This window comes from Callionymus lyra, chromosome 2 (assembly GCF_982586985.1).
Source record: "Callionymus lyra chromosome 2, fCalLyr1.hap1.1, whole genome shotgun sequence".
Lineage (NCBI taxonomy): Eukaryota > Metazoa > Chordata > Actinopteri > Syngnathiformes > Callionymidae > Callionymus > Callionymus lyra.
In genome coordinates, this window is record NC_141819.1 from 12,566,944 (window position 1) to 12,590,530 (window position 23,587).

At 38.1% G+C, this 23,587-nt stretch overlaps 1 protein-coding gene across 1 annotated transcript in view; it reads right to left on the bottom strand.

Annotated features, from left to right (window-relative positions):
• Positions 1-10,127: 10,127 nt before the first annotated feature.
• The window catches only part of tsc22d2 (TSC22 domain family 2), a 32,578-nt gene continuing 19,118 nt past the window's right edge, over positions 10,128-23,587 (bottom strand). Inside the window, exons 2-3 of the mRNA XM_087783543.1 lie at positions 14,438-14,489; positions 10,128-12,294 (exon numbers count right to left, since the gene is read on the bottom strand). Of these exons, the coding sequence (XP_087639669.1) occupies positions 11,998-12,294; positions 14,438-14,489 (349 nt within the window). The 3' untranslated portion in view covers positions 10,128-11,997. The remainder of the gene's footprint in view (positions 12,295-14,437; positions 14,490-23,587) is intronic.

The window sequence follows — 23,587 nt, forward strand, 5'->3', positions numbered from 1 at the left end:
TCAATTATCTGATTTCTAAAGGAACACTAGCTGTAAGCATGTCTCTACGAAGACATGTCTGTAATTTTCTTTTTAATGATATGTTCTTTTGCTGTTGGCATTTCCCACCACAAGTTCCTACAGCCAAACCTCCATTAAAAGTAGGTCAAAAGGGTAATTTTGTAAATAATCTGAACGCTCTTCTTTTTGTTATCAGAGCTACTTTCATCAGAGAAGAAAAATACATTTTTATTCTGTAGATCTTGTAAGGTAAGGTAAGGTAGAACTTTATTGTGATCATTCATCTTCTTTCTTGTTTTATAAGACAGTTTACAGATGATATTCCATGTTATCAATGAATGGTTATTTTAATACTCAAATAACAAATACAAAAGAAATTAAGTCTAACGGTAAAGCGAAACTTATATCGAAGGGATTTTGATCCTTCTAATATAACATTTGAGCATACAATTATGATTGTTATTACTATTATTGTTGTTGCTGTTGTAAAGATACTTAAATCTTGTGTTTGGTTATGTTTTCAATAAGAAAAATGTCCAGATGTACATCCTTTTTTTGTAAACCAACAAATAATGTTATATTTTAAATTAAACAAGCTGTTAAAAAAAAACATTTTATGAATCTGTGTTTTTGTATTTGGATTTTTTTGTTTATAAAATATAGTGCTTTATTTGTATATTATTATTTTTATTTTAGTATATATATTTATTTATGTTTTTCCAATGCTGTTGTATTGTTTTGATTAAAACTTGCTCACTGACGCTAAATATGAAATATGGGCAACTGTATTAATGTGGCCCTCGAGGATGAGGTCAAAGATCATGTAGAAAGTATCTTATTTTGTTTATATTTATCTTATTCATTACTAGTGATGACCTGATCAAGCTTCATGAAACAGTGTCACTGTTTTCAGAGTCCACTAGATGGCGGTCTCTGCACTATTTTCCTTTGTTTTGAACAACTGTTCTAACGAAAAATCAACTTTAAACTGATAGCGCCACCTACTGACCTCTAAACAACATGACACTGTTTCATGAACGCATCATTATAATACTAGTTTTTTAAATATCACTGTAGGGTTTTTGATTTAGACCTTTTCTCCTCCACTTTAGATATTTTTGTAAGAATGTATTGCTCCTCATAAATATGTGAGCAAACAAAAAAACGAATCTGTGCTTTTAGATTTGAAAACAAAAACATAAAATAGTCATTTCAATAATCTTCAGTCAATTCGGTGGCAATGTCCTCCTTAATTTTACATTTAGGAATATTTAACTCTCACTTGGTGGCGCTAGTGAGTGACTTAGAGTCAGGAGGAAATGTGAAAGTCGATCCCTGTCACCCTTGTGAGTGTGTGACTACATGGTGAGTAATATCTTCCGCAACACTCAAGCACAAACAAGCAGAGACATTGCACAAGAGCGTGAGCAGGTGTGAGGGTCAGGGAGGGGGGAAGTCATGTCTCTAAAAGTATTTTAAGATGAATTTATATTCCAAGTTTTAATTCTTAAATCATTTACAGAACAAATACTGATAAAAAAAAATGTTTGTTGTACATTTTCAAAACCTTTTATTAAAGTTGTGTGTGTTTTTTAAACAAGAAAAAGGGCACAAAGAAACATTTAAATAAAAGTAAGTAAGTCATTTGTATTTATATAGTGCTTTTCCAGACCAGGGTCACAAAGCGCTTAAACAATCAAAACAATATTCAATAAAATATATACTTTAAAGGTCAAGATAATACTGAGAACAACACAGGAAAAACAAAAAATGAAATATTTTTATAATATTTTTATAATAGGAAACATAAAAAAGTACAGGTGTAATGGATTTAACATGTGTTTTAAAAGTCATAAAAAAAATAAAATGATGTCACATCAGGCAAACGTCCTCACGGGGCCTCACGGTTCTGTTTAACTTGAGAATTACCAACACAAAATAAACACTTGAACATGACATGGATAGTGTGTCAATCACACCCGGGCCTCTGAGCTGTGTATCCACACACACTTCACGTCGTAAAAACCTGATTTTCCCGGTAACTCAGGGATTGCCTCACACAGAGGTTCATGATCAGACATGACGAGTGGAAACGCAGATCCTCCACCCAGTGGAACCAGTTCCACAGTTCTTTCACAGAGAGCGCTTTGAAGTTTTCAATTCAATATTCAGTCATTCAAAGTGAGGCCATTGTAACATCTTGGCAGTTACACTAATGTCATGAAAGTTATATTAACTGGGTTACATAAACTCAAGTTGTTTTTTTTCTCTTACATAATTTAGGATGAAACCAAAAAAAGGGCGGTCGAAAAAGGTCGACATCTTTGCACACAAAAAAAAAAACTAGATCAGATTAAATGTAACTCAATAACATCTGTAGCGGGAACATTGGAATCACATGGCGGTGGAAGTTGGTGTTTTCTCCAGCGTCTCCACGATGACGGCTCGGCGGTGAAATGTGTCAGAGCTGATTTGATAAAGGAAGCGATTGTTTTGTCCAGGAGGACGTGTCAGGACGGCTCCTGACTTGTGGCCATCGCCGCTCCGGAATGAAAACAGAATGTGCTCAGGCTTTTTCGACGTCGATAATATAACCAAGCGTATTAATAGTTTTAATCAAACGAAAACATGATGACATCGCTTAGCCAGCTTATGCTAACTTGTTTTGTTCATTATGACATTTACTAAGGAGGTAATTTGATCTTCAGTTTGTGATCTGTTAGCCAAACTATTTAAAGAAGGATTAACAGATTTCAAAGAAATCGTCAGGAACTGCGCGTGTCAAATGACGATCTAAGAACATCCGTCACATCTGTTCTCAACTCCAGGGTAAATATTGAACAGCCTCGCTTCGCTCGAGTCGACCCTATAGACAGCTTTAAAGTGGACGAGTACATGAAGATGCTGAGCACACGTTTGCGACGACTCTGCCACCGATTTTCATTCTTTTGAGATCTTTAATGTTTACCAAAATCTTGTTGTATATTTCAGAAATAATACCCTTTATTGTTGCGTTTAAAAGTGACCAGAATGTCAGTCAGTTGTTGAGAAGGTAATGAGGGGAAATTGGGGAAGCTTTTTTGAAGCAAAATTCCTCACTTGAAAATATCAGAAAAGATCATTTGAATATAGTTTAAGTTTTTCCATTAAGTTATAATAACTATTGAAAGTAACATCACAGTATAGGTCTTCGAAGTAATGTATTCCCTTATTATACCAGAAGGAAAAAGGCTTTATCCAAGAAAGGGAGAGTTTTCCGATTCATTTCTGTCAATAATGTCCTAATAAATGATGCTGCTATGATTGGGACATCAAGTTGGGAGCATTGGTTTGGTGTACTGTTCAAATAAAAGGTAGTAATTTAAAATATATTTTCTGAAAATCATGATCAGTGTTTCACAATTGAAAAGTACAATTTTAAAAACATCAGCCCCCGACCTACTTAAAAAAACAACCCACTTGTTCGTCCCGAACTCCCTACAGCAGAGAGCCATCCCTTATGCGGGTTAGGGGGTGGTGGAGTCTATCCCTGATTCTTCGGGCGAGAGGCGGGGGACACCCTGGACAGGACGCCAGTCACAGAAAGACACACAACCATTCACACACACCTCAGGGTTATCAATCAACCTCTGTATGTTTTTTTGTGGGAGGAAACCGGAGTTCCCGGAGTAAACCCACACAACACGGGTAGAACATACAGACTATTGGTTAAACATTTTTTGCACTGTGTTTATTAGTATTAGTAATATTTCTGTATTTCTGTGTATTTTGTACATGTTGTTTATACCTTCAAATTTTTGTTACAAATTCCAGAGTCGTTCACAAACACGAAAAATTCCACATATGCATAACTATATGTACTGGCGAGAAAAAGCTACTCTTGAATCTTGAATAATGTTGGTTTATATGAGCAGCTTGGCAGAGGTCTGCGCGCTCTTAGTGCTTATAGTGGTTTTAACAAGAAACGTTTAATTGGTTTTACTTTTTTTTCATGAAACTTTCTGTAGTACCATAATGACTTTAAATTTTTCTCTAGATTTTTTCTTCTTATAGTTTAAATTTTCTTTCCATGTGGTTTTAAGCGGAAAAAGGTTCCTGGTTTGATTCCAGCTGGAGGTAAATAAACCTGCCGACGTGACTTTTTCTTCACGACACAACCTCCCATTGTCGTCGTACTTCAAGAACCAGCTCATGAGTCACAACAATAAAGCCTTGAACTCATCACTCATCGGCGGCGCGTCATCAGAGCTGTCACCGTGACGCGCCTTCACCAGAACAAAATAACAAGCGTTCCAAATCACTCCAGGTGATAATTTATGTGCGATGGCAGAGGCAGGTGTTGAGCGAGCGCGCATGCCGTCACTTCTGGTTTCACACATCAGTGTCGAGCGCCAATAAATCCCAGCTTTGACTGACAGGAGGGCAACGAGGTCCAAGTCGAAATGGAACATAGTTTGTTTACGAGGCGAGTGTTTCTTGTTGTGTCATTGCTCTGCTGACGTCGGAGGTTGATACTTCACTTGCAGTGACGTGCTGACGAAGCTTCATGAAACAGTGTCATGTTGAGATCAGTAGGTGGCGCCATCAGTTTAAAAATGATGTTTCATTAGAAGATTCATTTGTTTTCTTTACTGCTTAATCGCTTATGGGAGTTACAGGGGAGGTGGAGTCTATCCCGGATTCTTCGGGCTAGAGGCGGGGGACATCCTGGACAGGAGGTCAGTCTGTCACACAAAGACACACAACCATTCACACACACACACACACTGGTACCTACGGACAATTTCCCCGAATTACAAATCAACCTTTGTATGCTTCTGGACTGTGGGAGGAAAACGGAGCGCCCGGAGTAAACCCAGGATTAGACACAGGATTGTTCAAAACAAAGAAAAATAGTGCAGAGACCGCCATCTGGTGGACTCGAAAAAAAATGACACTGTTTCATGAAGCTTCATCAGAGCATCACTAGTTAAATCGATGGATTTTAAATGTTACTTTTATCCAAATTCCTTCTTTTTCCAACCATTATTACTAAATACGAAATACTACTAGACTAGAAATTATAGTACCAGAAAATAACTACTGCAGATCTCATATATAATATTTTACCCTGTTTCGTTGCCTTTATTTATTATTTTCGACAATACCTTTTTGAGCATTTGGAATGTCACTCCAGCAATGAGCTCAGTGGATCCAGAGGGCGTTTTAAAAGTGAGAAGTACAAGCATCATCTTCATCATCTTCATCATCTTCAACGATGACCTGACTCACTCATGCCTGACACACAACATTACCTCACAAAACCCATAAAAACCGAGACATTCCGAAAATGTTCCACAAGTGCGTACATCTTTAACATACTTCTATTGACACGGTAAACTTGCAAAGAGTTCGAGGTTTTACAAGTTTGGCTTTTGAACCTCATGTCGTTGTCGACCCTAGGCCCGGATACTAGTTATTTAATGGCTAAAGTCAGGTAGACCGAGATCAGCCGTGACTTATAAATTGAATTTTCTGTTGATGTAATCTTCTTCTCGTTCACAATAACTTCATTATGTTGATTAATCTCAATTCCACCCACAGTCCAAAGTTCCTATCTGTAATTTGTTGACATTACATAAAAACTGGACAATTGAACCATTGATTTAAAAACTGTTTTGAATTATTAATTAATCATTTAATTTAGTCTTGTTTTTGGTTGTGTTTACTAAATAGTATATTCACAAAATGAAAATTAGTGATTTTTCTGTCATGTTTAAAGAGACAAAAAAAAACATTTTGCATCTTAAATATTATATTTGTTTAAATAAAAGTACAACACGTGATCGTAGATTCATCGCTACATCATCCGTCAACCATGAGCTCACCCTCTCGTCTTTAGGTCGTCCCTGTTTGGACACATCTTCCTCCAATTTAAGCGCCTTCATTCCAGCCCTTTATAGGATCCAGAGGCTTCGATCATCTGACCTCGAGTCGAGGGAGAATCGCATTATGGAACCACAACGAATGATCTCAGCGATCCCCCCGGGGGGAGTTGGTGAATGTGTCGGGGCTACTGCGAGCGGAGCTGTGGTGAGTGTCGGGGACATTTTGTGTCGCAACTCTGACACGAACTGTGAAGAAACATTAGCCATTAAAATAAAAAATATCTGATGTCAGACTAACGTTAAATGTCGTAAAAAATGGACACACTTCTCATGACTATTTGTTCATCTACTTCTTCTGTAATCTAGCAATGAGATTGTAAGTAAGTAAGTAATTTGTATTTATATAACGCTTTTCCAGATCAGGGTCACAAAGAGCTTAAAAAAATCAAAACAGTATTCCATTAAGTATATACTTTAAAGGTCAAGATAACACTGAGAACAACACAGGCGTTCCAGAAAGTAGATTCTGATCCACAGACCTCAGAGCCCGAGCTGGGGTGTAAGGCTGGATCAGATCACTGATGTAAGGAGGAGTCTGACCATGAATAGATCTGAAAGTAAGAACCAGAATTTTTAAAGTTGATCCTGAAAGAAACTGGAAGCCAGTGAAGAGTTTTAAGGATCGGGGAAATGTGAGTTCTTCTACTATAGCGGGTCAGAATTCTCGCTGCAGAGTTTTGTATGAACTGCAGGCGAGACAGCTCCTTCTTGTTAAGACATGAAAACAAACTGTAGTCCAGGCGAGAAGACACAAACACATGGATTACAAACTCCAGATCGTGTTGTGACACCATTTTCCTAAGTTTAGAGATTTTTCTCAGTTGAAGGAAACAGTTTCTGGTCAGTTTTCTGCAGTGTTGAACTAGAGACATGTCTTTATCAAATACAACACCCAGGTTTCTCAGGCTCAGTTTGTCAGACTGACCTAAGTCACCCAAGTACTGACTCAACCCTGGAACCAGAGTTTAAGTTTTGTCCACATTTAGGCCACACTTTCTTGCTAATACTGCACTGATAAGTATTAAAAATTGTGTTTCACTGCACGTGTGTTTATTCAACTCAATAACCTCCTTCCTATCTTTACTGTTTTGTGAAGGAACTTTGACCTCCATATATCTGAGCAAGAGGCCATATAATGAATCACATCCTGCTCTAGCGCTTTGATGAAATCATTTTTATATGTATCCGCACGTCTATTATTAGCTCATAAACAAACTTGTGTTTTAAAGGAGAGAAGTAACTAAGACTTCCTTGTTTATCTTGTGATTAAATGCTGAGCTGTAAAGCTGCGACGACAGGTCAAGGCCCACAGATGGGAACAAACAAAACAACGCTTTGGTTACAAAGTCAACGGTATTCGACAAAGAGTGCATTCATGACTGTTTTTTTTAAATGTGTTCTTGCAGCTCCAGGCGTAGTTGAGGCTGATGCTCATCTCCATGTTCAGCGGTTGCTGACGGCTTCTATTTTGTGGTTCAGTCACGACTGTGAAGTTCTTCCAATCATTCATTCATGTTCTACCGCTTATCCCCCTCATCGAGGTCACGGACAATCTATTCACAACCAGCTGAAGCATCCGGCGTTTCTTCTGTTAAGTTACAAAACTGATACTGATACTGATACTAAAAATATTTAAAATGAAAAGTTCCCCGTAATTGTTTTGGAATCTGTTGCAATCTGTCAACAAAAAATGAGGCAGAAGCTGCTCAGTAGTGATTGTCTGATGAAGCTTCATGAAACAGTGTCATTATTTTCAGAGTCCACTAGATGGCGGTCTCTGCACTATTTTCCTTTGTTTTAAACAACTGTTCTAATGAAACATAATTTTTAAACTGATGGCGCCAACTACTGACCTCTAAACAACATGAAACTGTTTCGTGAAGCTTCACCAGTCAATAACTACTGCTAAGGAAGGGGTCCCCAAATTCTTTTTCTCTGAGGGGCCACATAACATTTCCCGTCTCTGATGGGGGGGCCGAGGTTTGCCTAAAACATAAAAATGTATTGGAAAGCCACAACGTACCACAAGAAAAAAAGTCAGGAAATAAATAATAACACTATTAATTTATAATAATTATTATGAATTGACCCTAAATGGGTGATCCTATATTTAAGTCATGCTCTTGTATTGTTCAGGGGTTTGGGTACCACTTTGCTAAGGGATTAAAAAGGGCCAAAAAAACATTTGAGGACGTGTGACTATTCAAACTTGCTTAATATTTGAGCTACACATCCATAGTTTAGTTAAACATCTTCCTTGGAATGACACAAAGAAAATTCCTCTATCACAGTATTGTAGCACAAATAATGAGAGTTTTCAAACAGGGTCAATTATATTAGTCTAGAACCAGAGCAGTTTACTTGCAGTTATTTTGAGTTGTGTAGGACCCCTGTACCACCCGACCAACCATGCTGACTCAAGTGACCTTTATAGATATAGGATCACCCATACATGTTGTTGTAGTAAACCGGTGCAAGCACTGGGAGAATCCTTGTGCTGATCACTGCGGCAAAAACCTTCTGATTCAAAAAGTAGTAATTTACTCAGTAAATTAATTGTTGTTCTCTGAGTTATCTTGACCTTTTAAGTATATATTTTATTGAGTATTGTTTTGATTGTTTAAGCGCTTTGTGACCCCGGTCCGGAAAAGCACTCTATAAATATAAATTACTTACTTACTTACATCTCACAGTGGTCATAATGTTATGGCTCACTAGTATATTTACTCGTGTGTAAAAAAAAAAAAGACCCGCCTGGTTTCCTTCCCTCTGGCCTGTTCACATAACTGTCCAGAAGCAGGACAAAAACCCGACGTACCAGATCCTGAACAAATATTTTCTACAACTGAAGAGCGAGCAGGACCTAAATATGGTGTCAACGAGGTCGTTGGGAAGGTCTTTGGCTGTCGGGCGTTCTTGTTCCGAGAGGGTTGTGACCGGATTATGTAAGAGAGTCAACAAGTCTAGTTTGAATTATCTACATTGAATAATGTAGGAAGAACACATCTATAATACTGCATTTCATTGTATTTTGTTTATAGCAGTAGTTTTGTGTTCCGAAACATTTAATCAATGTATTATCAATTATAGATATAGATTTATTTATGAAACATATTCTATGAACACAATTTATGTAATCAGCTCTCGAAAAATGTGTAAAATATTTATTTTTAAAACGCCAACATTTTTAATTAAAGCATTTGGAATAAAATCATTCGTTTTTTTGTCATTTGAATTATAAATCCAAACCTACAAGACATATTAACTAATACTCTTCAGATAGTCTCGCCATAGAATAAGCACCAAATATATGTATTTAAATTCCATTTTTTTTTTAATATTGAAGTACAATCTCCTAGTCAAAAATCAGCAGTCAATTCCTTATAGGAGTCAAGGTCTCAAGCAGGCGAGTTTAAAAACAATTTCATATTATTTATTTGCTTATTTCGGTTGAAAAGGTTTGACTGTACCTTGACCTCAAATTAAATTAAGCTGCTTAAAGTAAAGCTTGTTTGTTTTTAAAATGTATGTGAAGTCAAGGACATACGATAAACTTATTCGCTGCATTGTCTTTGTAACTATACAAGTTTAAAATTGAAATCTAAATATAAAACCGATCATTTGTAGAAAGAAAACAGTAAATGTTTTAAAATTATTCATGAGTCTAGAATTGAGTACATTTTGTTCGTGATGGGGAAGTAAAGATGAAATCATCTTGGATCATGATAATTAGATTTTATTGCAGTATAGAGTCACGCCTCAGGCAGGAAACTAGTTTTTGCATGCGTCATATGTAATGTGAATTAAGAAATTTAGTTTTTGGCAAAGGAGTGACTGTTGTGTGTCAGGCATGAGTGAGTCAGGTCATATATGTGATGTATAAGTGTTGTGTTATCAGCTTTATCTTGACCTTTAAAGTATATACTTTATTGAATATTGTTTTGATTGTTTAAGAGCTTTGTGACCCTGGTCTGGAAAAGCGCTATATAAATAAAAATTACTTACTTATATAAAGTACACACATTTAAGTTTACATTTGTAAGTTGTAAATGTGTAATAACTCATTTAAATAGTACAAAAAACACCCTAGAGGTATTTTTCTCATTCATTTCCTTTGGCGATTTTTGTTCTCTTTAACGAAACATGAATTGATTTTTTTCCAGGCAGAGACCGTGGAGACAAAGACATGGAAGCCGCACCTTCATAAAAACAGTAATTTATTTTTGACCGAAAAACTAAAATTGTCTGAACAGCACATTACAAGGGCATTGTTAAGATATTTTCTCCAAGGCTCAGTGATCACTTCCATACAGTACACTTGGCATGTACACGGCATCTCCTTCAAATGAAATACAAATGGAAAGGAACTCAAAAGAGATAAACAAAGCCCATTTGCAAAACAAAAAGACCAAAAAAAAAAAAAAAAGGCCCATTCTTATGGGCAAAAAGATTGATTGTACAATTACCAAGCGTTTTGGTTTGGTTTTAAGCCACAGAGAGAGACCAGATCACCTGACCACACCAGGCGACGGCACAGGAGGCACAAAAAAATGCAAGACAAATGCAACATCCCATAATATGACAATCTTCTGGGTTCCAGCTTGAAGATGTGAAATGGTTTGAATTGCTTCCATGGTTATTGTTATTGTGTAAGCGGGTGTGGGTTCACTACAATCAAAAACTAAAGTGGGGGTTTTTGTTGTTGTTTTAAATACATTAAAATCTGCAAATGTAACAAACTCTTCTCTGCATCGACCGTCAGAGACACCAACCAAACAAAGATGGCTCCTTGGACTAAATAATGTTTTCACACTCAAGGCTTCCTCTCTCTTGAATCCATTCATTAGATCCCCCCCTTCTCTCGCTCTCCATCGCTCCGCCCTCCGCCCCCCCCCCCCCATTGTTCCCTTTCGCTCTCGGAAAATCCTTTTCACATTCGCAGAACCCCGACCGAACAATAAGAGTGCTGGATTTTAAAACATGAGGTAAGAAAGTGGGTTGATTACAGATCATGCAGGACATGCAAAACAGAAACAAAAAAAAATAAAAGGGAGGAAGGTAGAAAAAATATAGTGTGCATTTGAAAGAAAAAACGGACAGGGGATGAGGGACTTACACAGCTTGGCGTCTTTGGTTATAAAGTAGGTCCAACGATTTTTTCACAGCTTTTCATCCCGCAAACCAACCCCTCAAATTCATCTCTTTAATTCTTAAAAAAAAAAAAAAAATCTTAAAGGATACATCCCAGCACATATTTCACCTCTGAACATCCTCGCGCCTAATACTTTACACTTTACAAAATATACATTCAACCTGGATTTTCGCCTAATGCAAGCTCGGCTTTAGTGTTTAGCTATTCAAATTTATTGCCTACTTATCGGAAAAAGATCTACATGTTGACTACTGACGTGAATACCTGACAGACTCTAAGATACCAAAAAGAAAAAAATAATAATAATAAAGTCGTTTATTCGTTATTTTTATCTCCATGACATTGTTCATTGACATGATGAAAATAGCAGCCCTGAAATAAATAAATGCAAATACTAAAACAGAATGAAAAAGGGAGGATGATTCGTGTCGAAAAAAAAAATAATAATGGCGGATTTTGCGGAAATGACGATGTAAGCATTTTTTTTGCTGCAGCATATGACAAGCTGGGGGGGGCGAGGGGGGCTCGCTCTGGTCGTCGCTCCTTTATTTCGCTCCCCCCCCCCCACACGGCAATCCGATCCAGCGACGTTGGGTAACTAAAAGGCCTCTATGCTGGTTTTTATGAAAGCCCCGTCAGGTCACCCGGTTGGGTGGTCCCAACAGCTCTCTGTGACCTTTGACCCCTTCTCCTACACACAACAGCATTTAGGGTTAAACGGTGCTCCGCGGGGGCCAGGGTTCTCAAAAGTTCTCCGAGTAAAAGCTGAACGGGCGGCGGCGCCGGTGCTCCTGATCCGACGACCCGGAGCCTGTCGCTTTATCGATAAGGACGGTAGAAGTTGGCGTCTCCTCGAGCGGGGAGGTGTGTTTGTGACTTGCGTGTCTTTAGGGAGGTGGGTGGGGGGGGGCGGTGGGATCACGCCGAGGTCACGTTGGGGTGATGCTGGACGCCCTGACTCCCGTCGTGCTGAGCCACGGGGGCGCCGCTGTTGGTGGTGGTCTGCTGCTGCTGCTGCTGCTGAGGGGATGACGTGCCGCTGACGGTGGTGAGTTGACTGGACAGCTGGTTGAGTTGCTCCGAGTTGGAGAGCGACTTCAGCACGGCGTTCTCGCGTTCCAACACAGAGTTCCTCTCGTAAAGCTCCTTGATCTGCTCCTTCAGGACCTCCACCTCCTCCCGGACGGCGTACATCAGGTGGCTCTTCACCAGGTCCTGGGAAGAGAGCGAGCCACTTTAGAGCCGATCCAAAACCACATCTGACCTTTTACCACTCAATGAGGATATGTTTTTTAAGCCTCTACGTAAAAAGAAAAACAACCCCCCCCCAAAAAAAACCAAATACACATGTTGGACGTGGACGCTTCAGTTTTCACTACATCTTCATAATTATGTTGCATTGGGCTGTGTATTGGCAAAAATCTGGCAATATATTGTTCCTTTTAAAGAATTTAATTGCACAAAAACCGTGATAGCAAAGTAAACATTGTTTTTTCCTTTGCACAGAGAACATGACAAATGTTGCCAGAGGTTTAATTGCACACAAATAAGTAAACACTGTAAATACTTAATTGTAAATTTAATAAATATTATTAAAATCGAATGATTGTCTTTTAAACACACATTGTTGACATATAAACCATAAAATAACTATGAATTAAAATTTCAGTGGAAAAAAAGTAAATAAATTGTTTGTTTTTTTAAATACGGATACAGTGCAATTGAATTTCAACACAAAATATGTGAAAAATAAATTATCGCAATACATCATAACATCGATATTTTCAAACCCCTACTGTTGCAATTAAATCGATCTAAAAATGAAGTTGAAATTAAAGTATTTTAAGGTTCTTTTTAAGACCACATTGAATAGGATTTTCCGTTAGATTCTTTTCCTTCAGCGGCTAAAAGGTCAGTTTATGTTACGGCGTCTATAAAATACCAAAACACGTCACGGTTCCTGCATTTGTTTAGCTCGGATACAATCTTTCAAATTGGTATCCAAGATAGTCTTCTCTAGACATTTTAAGCCCTTGATTCCAAATCTTATGAGACATTTCAAAAAGCTCTTAATTTCAAATATGATCTTTGCCAGTCAACATATCTGGGCGACTAATTGGAGGCATTATGTCTCGCCAGCAAATCCATTTGTGACCAATTAGGAGGTCAAGATGTTAAAGCTGTGGGTTGTTTGTGCAGCAAATTGTGCAGATCTGTGCTGACAACAGCACTAATCTATATCAGAGCCAGATATTTGCAGCGATTTCAGTGCTTCAAGGGAGGGGAATTTAAAGAAACGAGCGTTAGAAATGGACCAACCCTTTACTCTCATATTCAACTTATTTTGGTGAAATAAAAGATAATTAAACTCCACTAAAAATAAACCCATAAAGATGAATTGTAAGTGTTCCATTATGGTATATTTCAAATATTTATCAATTAAAATATGTGCGTTACATAATTTAAGAGGATAAACTGCATCAACGTATATTTCGTGGCCCCAGGATAAGAAGATCTGTTTGAGTAGATATGGCAAGTTTTGGTCAGAACTCATGAGCTAACATTAAACAGGTTAATTGCCACATTGTAAGTAAGTAAGTAAGTAAGTAATTTTTATTTATATAGCGCTTTTCCAGACCAGGGTCACAAAGCGCTTAAACAATCAAAACAATACTCAATAAAGTATATACTTTAAAGGTCAATATAAAACTGAAAACACAGCAGGAGTTCCAGAAAATCAAGGAAAAGCCTGAACAAATAGAAACGTCTTGAGATGTTTCTTAAAGGAGTCAGTAGATCCATCAAGCGCAAAGAGAGAGGAAGATCGTTCCAAAGCTTAGGAGCAACAGCCTGAAAAGATTTCTCTCCTCTGGTCCAGAACCGTGTGCGTGGAACCATCAGTAGATTCTGATCCACAGACCTCAGAGCCCGAGCTGGGGTGTAAGGCTGGATCAGATCAGTGATTGTAAGCAGAATACAAACTATATTTTTTCATTGAAAAGGCATAAACATAAACAATAAATGACGCATTTATAAGCCTGAAGAAGGTTGGGGCTTGATCCTAAAAAATTCTGACTCGGAACATGAGAAGCTTATGGTTTTTCTATAATGCAGTAAACGTTAAGAAAGGAAAAGTCTGAGCCACAATGTCTGGCATGAGAAATTCCATATTAAAAATCAAAATCTAAGCAGCCTAAACAAGAGTGTGTACTTGTTAGTACAATCTCTCACACACATTTAAGGACAAACATGGATTGTTCAAATGTTCCCACAAGATTACTCCATCTTAAAAGAGATCATACAATTCTGACAGCAGCCGCTTCAGGAACAGTTTCTACTTTTTGTGCAGGTGACTCACCATTGCCTGCTCGATCTTGTTATCAATGGCAACCACGCTGGCACCGGACGCACTGCAAGACAAAAAAGGCCGACAGGTTAGACGGTTTGAAACATACTTGTTGAATAAACAGGTTATGACGATGAAGTGCGCCATTCAAAATTTTGAAATAACTGTCAAAACCTTCTGCAAACACGTCCGTATGTGTAGACACACGAGGCATCGGGTGTGAAGGTGGACATGTTTGAATTTTGAGAAACTAAAAGAGTAAACTCTACAAGCGTAAAACTATGGATTATATTTCTATGTATTTTAATCTTATTTATTATTTTGTTTTTTGCAGTTCCGGAGTAGTAAAAATGTTCACATCAATCTCAGCCACTTTTTATGAGGCGTTAATAAAAAAGTATCACAGCACGTTTGATCTACGACCGTGTCGGGCACAGCCTCCCCATGTTTGTTTTGGTCGAGACGAGTATAAATATTAGCTCAGCTTGAGGAAGAAGATGAAATACATAAAAACATCGGATCCACTTCTACGTCACTCGGTTCGTTACCTTCTTTGTTAGGTGAATTGTCATTGCAGAGGAATTTAAATGACTTCATTACCTTCAAGCATGTCTAGACTTTCCTGAGTCAGAAGTTATAATTGCACATAATTCTTCTTTAAAATCGTGATTTATGTCAAAAGTATGTGTCGCAGTCCTTAAAACACGTCGAGGAAGACTGTCGTGAATGAATATACTTCGATTAGAAATGATATTTAGATGACAACAGGGTCGACTTCAACTTTATACCCTACTTATTTCAGTTCAGTTTGGACAAAACATTGATTTAATTGACTATGATTGTTGCTGAAAAAAAAAGTATAAAGTTAAAATAAGATCATTGTAATGTGTGTATGCCTAAATAAATCATTCTATAGCTGATAAGAAATGAAAATATGTTTGGTCAAAGCCAGCATCAACAATGACTGCTTTACATACAACATGGATCACAGCAGCACATGTACGTGACGGTAACTCCCGGGACAAGTTGGACCACAGTGGGTTTTTTTTATTGCGTTCAGACGGAGCGACGTCGCTGCAGGCGATCAGATAAGCATCCTCTGGTCACTCTTGTCTGCGACACTGTCTGCTCACGCATTTTATCGTGTCGCGGTGAAATGTCGAACATCCACATCACTTTGAAAGCTTATCTAGTCACTGTTATCGGAACACTTTGAACGCGACATCATCTTCCCCCCCCAACTGAAGGACACACGGGGGGTCTCGACTCACTATAGAATTAGTAATTTACGACAGCATGTGTTTGGTCGCAAACAAACACAAATCGAACCAAAACAAAGTTGGAAGTCGCGGAACGAAAGCAGGGCTGTTCTCGTTTTCGCCGCTAGAGTGTGCTGTGGTACGACTGAACACGATGTCCTCCACCGATATAAATTATTTTAATTTAAATTAAAAAGTCAAATCTACCGTAAATATTTTCGTATCATTTTCCCTTCTTTCTTTTTATTTTATTATTTTAATTTTTTAAAAATAAATAATCGCGTGGAAAAGCATGAACCCAAAGCGCATCCGCCCCATCTGTATGGTGCGTTCATGGTGCCGCGCACGTACTTGTTCCTCCACCACCCTGCACACTTGGATACAAGAACCGGACACTTCATGTGGGTCAGCAGCACCACAGATAAGAGTCCAGAAAAAAAGAAAAAAAAGCTGATCTGACAACACTCAACTGGGCTTGAATTACACGAGCGTCAGTAAACGCACCATCAATCTTTAACCCCATGCGAGCCGCTCCGTTAAAAAAAACAACAACAACAATTTGAAAATATTTCCATCACCACAATGTTTTAGTTTTTACCTGAGACACCTTGAACGGTACGTCATCAACCGGCCCGAGTACGTGGGTGAAGTTCCCGGCGAGCAAGGGAGACTATGGCTCATTTTACAGCGCATGATGTCCCGCTTTGTTTTCAGTCTTTTACCCCAAAAAATCAAAACAAGCAAACCGTCTCTGGCGGTGTTTCTCAAACTCTCGTTCCTCTGCGTTTGTGTGCATCTTAAAACCCCGCTCCGATCACATGGCCACAAAACAAGGGGCGGGGCGAACGCGCCACGCCCCCTTTTCATTTCCTCCACTTAAAAACTTTATTATTCCTGCCAGTCTGACACACACACAAGTTGTTACCCTGAACACAACACAAGGGTAGTTTACAAGAAAAAAGGGTTGTGTTCACGCACCAACCAAGTGCAAGTTCTCAGGAAAATGATAAAAGTATTGCGAAATAACCATGAGAAAATGTGTCTAAAATGAATGTATTATTTAAAAACAAAAAACAACATGAATCAAGTTAAAACGTCAATGACAATGTTGGGATTTTTCACAAAAGTATAATGTTTAAAGACTGCAAAATGCAAATTTATAGATTATTTATTAGCTTTACAACTTTAAAACAAAATCATCTGACAACTTTTTTTTTAATGCAATGTTGAAAATACTTCCATCGTCCTCCTGACACGATTCAAATGCGATTGAATCCTCTTAATTGTATTGACTCCTTTAGACCAGTGTGAGTCAACACTGTATATAAACATACACACAGCTTTACAAGTTAAACATTCTCTTAAGGACTCGTCAAATCTGCATGTAAAAACACGTTTTTTTTTACAATATGCCACGGGGAGTGAAAAACCTGTTAATTATTGCACTTCTGTCATTTTTGAAGGATTGTGGAGGTTAAAGTAACACATTTTCAAACCGACAATAAAAGTGAACTATATCAGCCCTTCCTTCTCACTTTCCCCCTGAAACCAGGTACAACCGAGCAGCATCTCTGGAAAAAAAACAACTTGAATTCATTACATTGTCAAAAGTTCAATTACATAAGCTCGCCTTTATCCAGCGGCGCCGGGAAATAAAAGCACCAAATAGGACTAATGTCGAGTTATTTTCGGTCTCCTCCGGTCATTTGACTTGTCTGTGAGTTACCACAAGTCTAAAAATGGGTTTTAGCAGTTCTTTGAAGAGGGAGGTTCAGATCCACACCGATGTGATGACAGCCGGGTAAATGTGTTGCATTCCTGAATGAACGACTCGCTTGCTTGTGTGATCTGAGCGACGATAAACAGTGTGTGGGGAGAACATTCCTCGCTCTTTAACTGCACCTTTACACATCCTGGGACAAAGAGTCAGAGAACGTCAACGGGGTCGAGTGGGTCCCTGTTACAGTAGGTCCGGTTCCGTTCAGAACATATTCTACCCTAAATACCAGACATTCACTCATGAAAGTACACAGTTCCAGGAACTACTTATTTGAGAATTATGTTTAAAATGTCCTTATACGAAGAATTGTTTGCGGGTTATGAAAGAGCATGCGAGTCCTGATTAATTGTGAAACAAGGAAGGAAACGATCGACAAAACTAAAAAGAGTCTTCTTTGGGACCAGGGTCACAAAGCGCTTAAACAATCAAAACAATACTCTATAAAATATACACTTAAAAGGTCAAGAAAACACCGAAAACAACACAGGAGTCGAGAAAAAGCCTGCACAAATAAAAATGTCTTAAGATGTTTCCTGAAGGAGTCAGTAAATTACGTCACACAGGCCTTTACTTCACATCTTATACTTTATCATTTGTATTCTTTAAACATGTGAGAAGTGCGACAGCTGACGTTTTACTGGATGGAACTTTTAGTCATAATTAGACGTGAAACTCACTAGTTTAGAGAACAATAAGGGACCCACAAGCACCTTTGACTCATTCCAACCCATCATTTTAAAGACAACATCTCCATTCTTGCTGCACAGTAATCCCCGTCCTCGTCGTTTGTCGTGCCTCGTCGACGAGTGAAAGCAAAGCAAACCGTGTTTTATTTAAACAAGAAAGACACGTGGTGCTTTATATAAGGACCCCTGGCTGCGTTCACCTCGACGTGGGCCTTCCTTGCAGACCCCGGCAGCACACATGCACTCGCTGACAAAGACTTCAGCACCACAAGGCGGCACATTCCATCCCGGGACACCTCTGGCCTTGGAGCCAGAACCTCTTCACCCGGACATCTGTGTCAGAGCCGCCGTCGTGCCGGAGACGCTGTACAATTATTGTATTTATGAAGCTTATTTTCTTGAAGAGATATTGCATACAATAAGAAAATGCTTCGAATTCTATAGATGCTCTTGGTTGAATAACTTTAAGCTTCACTGAAGCAAAGTAGTCACGTAAGCCTTGACTACAGCGTCCACACTGCTGGTGTCACAGGGCAGCAGTTAACTCGGGCCACTAAGTTTATCACCTTAAGTTAGCAACATAATAAATACTACGTGTTCTCTGTCGGATGGATCGGCACACGTCCCGGCCCAAAAGAACACAAACAATCCCAGCAGGGGGGGGAACAGCTGAGTAAATGAGACCTCGGTCTTTCGCCGATGTACCCCCCTGCAACGAGGACTTCTTCAAACAATAGATGAAGGGAGGGATTCACTGCTGAGAGCTTTGCTGTAGTTCCACTTCTGTACCAGAGGAGGTCAGCAAAGATCATTCTATATTTATTCTTTAATTAACGGCTACCAGATCCATGTCAAGTATGAGACCTTGATTTCTCCTCTTAGGATATAATAATGGAAATTGTGACAAGAATAGCATCAACAGCTTCAATATTTCTATTGTTATTACAAATTAGAAGGTTAGAACTGACTTTTTATGTACCTCAGGCGTCACTTTCATAATCAAACATTTAATTAAGGGTTACATGTAAACATCCTAACGGCATTAAAGTAATTTTCCAGAAAATACACAGTAAATGTATTAGATTAAATGTTATGAAAAAACATTTCAGCAAGATGAAAATAAGGATGTACCGACACAAAATATTCCCATGTTGTCTTTACAAAACTGGCAATAAAGGTTTCCGATATCATGTATTACATATACAATGTATATAACTCAATCATACATTTGAGCAAATTGCCATTATATTCAAAACATGACGGTCATAGCAAAATTAAAATAATTGTAATCTTTTTCCTATAGTTGTAATAGTGTTTAGAAACCCTTACATCTTCATTGTTCGTTTGACCAATAAGCTTTTTCGGGGACTGCCAAACTTTTAATGTGTTGTATTGTTTTGAGCCGTCACTTATAGTAACTTATTTTAAAGGCTGGTGCAAACACTTTTAAAGACTTCATTTTGTTGGCCCCTGGACTGTGATAACCACGTTCGAGTCCTGAATCCACAAGCTTTTCTTTCAAGGAAAACGGCTCGTTTTATGAGGGAAGACGAAAATAAACGCTCAGCAGAAATTTAGTACATGCAAAAAATATTTAAAAATAAATATCGTAACCTTTTGTTCCCCCAGTTTTCAGAACTTTATAAAGTTATAAGTTCAAAACATGGTCATGATGAGCGACTACATCTTGGAGAGGAAGACTTCAACATGAAACATGCGAGTCAGGAGAGTTGAGTTTTTACATTAGTTGCACTTTAAGAAAAACTCTGAATAACTGGCAAAACAGATTTTTCCCTACATTTATTTAGTAATGAGAAGCAGGAAGTCTCTCGATAAGAGTCGTCTCTCATAAATAGCTGATCACGATGTTTCGCCGCTGACATGAAAACACAAAAAGCCACTAATCACTTCAAATTGTCCAATAACTTGCCAACTTTTTCCTTTTTCAGAACTAGTTACGAAGAGAAGTTACTCGACAAACCACTTCTGTCCTCTTCGCAAGTGACAATTGCAGGATGCGGGAAGTATGTTAAAATGTGGCTCAAAGGAGGGCGACTCATCGGAGTCTGCATTGTCGGACACGTCTCCAATGCGGGGTGGTCCTCGCTCACACAATGAAGCAAGAGAAAACACAAAAGTCAGACAGGCAAGCGTAATCCTTTTTTGGGAGATTGAGTTATTTTTCCAGAGTTGAATCAGCGTCAGGGGAGGTGCGTCTGCCGCCCCCCCCACCTCCAAACTTCCTCGAAAACAACCTGAAGGAACTGTCCCACTCACACCCTTTCGTTTGTTACATAAGCCGCAGACTTGTGGACAAATAACCGATTCCGGCAGGCTGTGTGACTCGCTCGGACCTCATCCGCCAACATCCCAAAGGACTATTATTGCAGAAAACAAGGAGCATGGGAAGATTCAAAACTCCTGGAGGGCTCAATACAGAAACTCAATTTATTCAACAGCAGACCACACATCCATTTCCATTAAATTGATGAAAACCATTTTTTTTTTTTTTTCACCTAGTGAACTGATGTGGGACCTTGAGTGACTGGAACCCCCTGATCTCCATGAGAGTCGAAAACGTCTGCCAGTAATGGGACCAACATGTTGTATATATACAAACTCAGCAGGAGTCCTACAGCACAGTTTCCAGAACCTTTTACCAGTCAATGCCGAATTGTTGCTCAACTCAAACCAGATCCTCCAGACGAGCCCCTTTTGTATTATTCAGATTCTAACTACGTCAATTCAAACCACACTCGGGTCACAAATCTCTGCTCCAACTATCCGTGTCCAAGAATGCACAAAACATTAAGTTCTTTACATAAACTTGTTCAGAAACTAGTTAATGAACCATGAAAATTACTTACAGAATAAAGGAAATACCTTGACATGGAATGGTAGCTGGACCATGACACCAAATAAGAACAGAGTCAACATGTCCAACGGTCTAGTGATTACAAAGTTGTCACGGTCGAGCAATTTTATATAGCAAACGTTCGGTAATGTTGATTTAACAATTACTTTTTTTTTGTTCTTAATTCATTACAGGTTGTGTGAGAAGACGTGAGGAAAGCTTGAAAACCTGACAAATTAACACAACCTTATCAAACAAAGTATCTCGCTTTTTATGAGACTTTTCTTTTTGCATAGTGCTACAATCCACTATTGGCATTTTAAATAAAAAATATTCAGGATCGAGTATGCAGAATAGAAGGAGGTCACCAGAACTAATTTCACTAACCGACATGTTTTACAGATATCATTAGGACCACACAGTATTGGATATAAATGTAACAATATGAGAAGGAAATCATGATAATCATGATAATTGCTAGTTCTACGATAATTCATCAGAGGATACAAACATGGCAAAACTTTCATGGCCAAGACAAATGGCACAAAAGCTGAGCATTTCAAGTCATTAAAGGTTGAGGTTAGCATTTCCTGGAATGCTCCAATTTGCCCTCAAACAGTTTGTGAGTAATTCCACTTCATCCTGTACAAGTCCAACCTTGCAGGGGAGTACGTTTTGGACAAAGGGAGGGCGGCATCTTTCATTTGTGGTGCGGTTGTGAATAGAGCTTCACTGTCAAGTCTTCAGAGCCCAGAGGCAATCGAGTGTTGGACGTGAAACAAACAGAAGCGTTAGAGTTCATGCCAGTTGCCACACCAATCCATTAACAAATTGAAACGGCAAGGTAAGCATCAACATCTCATCTGAAGAGGAACTCGAAATATTTCTGCAGCTCATGTTCGCAGACATTTCGAAAACCTTCCATCATGAGAGATATTTCAAATATTGCCCAATAAATTATGCAGTCAATTACAGACGGTGTTAAGAAGAAATGACAGCTTCACGGCGTACATTTAACGTCATTAAAGTGGAATGAATTACATAGTTTTCTATTCAGCAGTCATCAACAGGTGACAGGTTTACAGAGACTTTCATTTTTATGATGGTCTTATTATGCCAATCAAAATAACATCTGGGCTTCTTAACCAGATCCCAGTTGGGTGAATAGCTACAAAAAAATGCATTATTTTAAGGTGGCGCATTGGTGCCAAACTCAATCCCACGAGACACCAAAATCTGTTAACGTCAAGGGCGGAACAAAAATGTTTATTTAAAGTAACTTCAAAACTATATCGATCCTAATGATCTCCGTGATTGATCTTCATCCAAGGCGACCATCAACTTCCTTCCCTCAACTTATTGGACGTCTGCGTATTTTTTTTCAACATCAACCACTTATGTTCCATGCATCTTAAACACTGGCATTTATATTTTTATTTATATATTATAGGTCACTAGGGCTGAGTTGGAGATTTACTTTTTAAAAATATATTGATTGTGAGTGAGCTTTTTAAAACGTTTTTGTGATTGTACAATATTATATACAGTCAAAATCAATATCAATATCAATCAATATGATGTTCAATCTAATCCATTTTCCTGTAGGAAAGGCCTGCATTTTATAATAAAATAAGATAAATTGATTTTACAAATTAATTTAAATAAAATGTTGGATAGAATGGATATAGCACCTTTCTTTTTTCTAAAGGTGGGGGTAAACAAAAACTTTTATTATTATAACCATTTGTATTTGAATCTTTTATTCAAATAATATTTGATTATTATATATATATTATATATATATATATATATTGATATTATATGATATATAATAGTTAATGTGTGGTTTATATTTCTATCAAGTGTGTGTTAAACTCAATTATTCAGTCATTATTTTCTTATTTACAATTAACATGGACATTTTTCCGATGTTTGTTTATTTTGCTGTTGGCTGTCATTTATATTAATTCAACAAAATATGTAATTAATATTCAGGCTTCCCTAAATGTTGTTCCTCCCAGATAATGAGATGAATGATGAAATGTATACAATATATCATAAAAGTCAGGGGTCCCAAACCTTTTCCGTGGAACATTAAATGTCACGATTATATTCACGGACAGACGTTCAGATAAAGAAAAGGGAAAAATATAATAGCATGACCTGCAAAAAAACTACCATTTATTTAATCGTAGGCCGACGATGGTGTTCTGTTTGTGTGTTGTCTAGCATTTAAAGAATTTTTGGCAATTTGTGAGCATTTTTGTGTTGGAACGAACATTATTTATATGGAACGAGGACTCAGCAAAAAAAGTTCTGCTTTTTGGAGTTTGTGTTTTACTCATATTCACTAGTCACACGCTAATGAACTTAAAATAAAACCTGGTTTCAAATTCATGCTGTATAAAGAAAAAAATGTATAAATTGATGTTAAATTAGATTGATTGTGTTAAGATGCAAGGGTCGATAGGAAATGCATTTTTTAAAAGCTTGCATAACAGTCAGGAAAAAACCTCAAGAATGGGTTGCAGCCACAAGGTATTTCAAAGCAACCGTGTCGGCGTCGTTTCATGCCTATTTAAC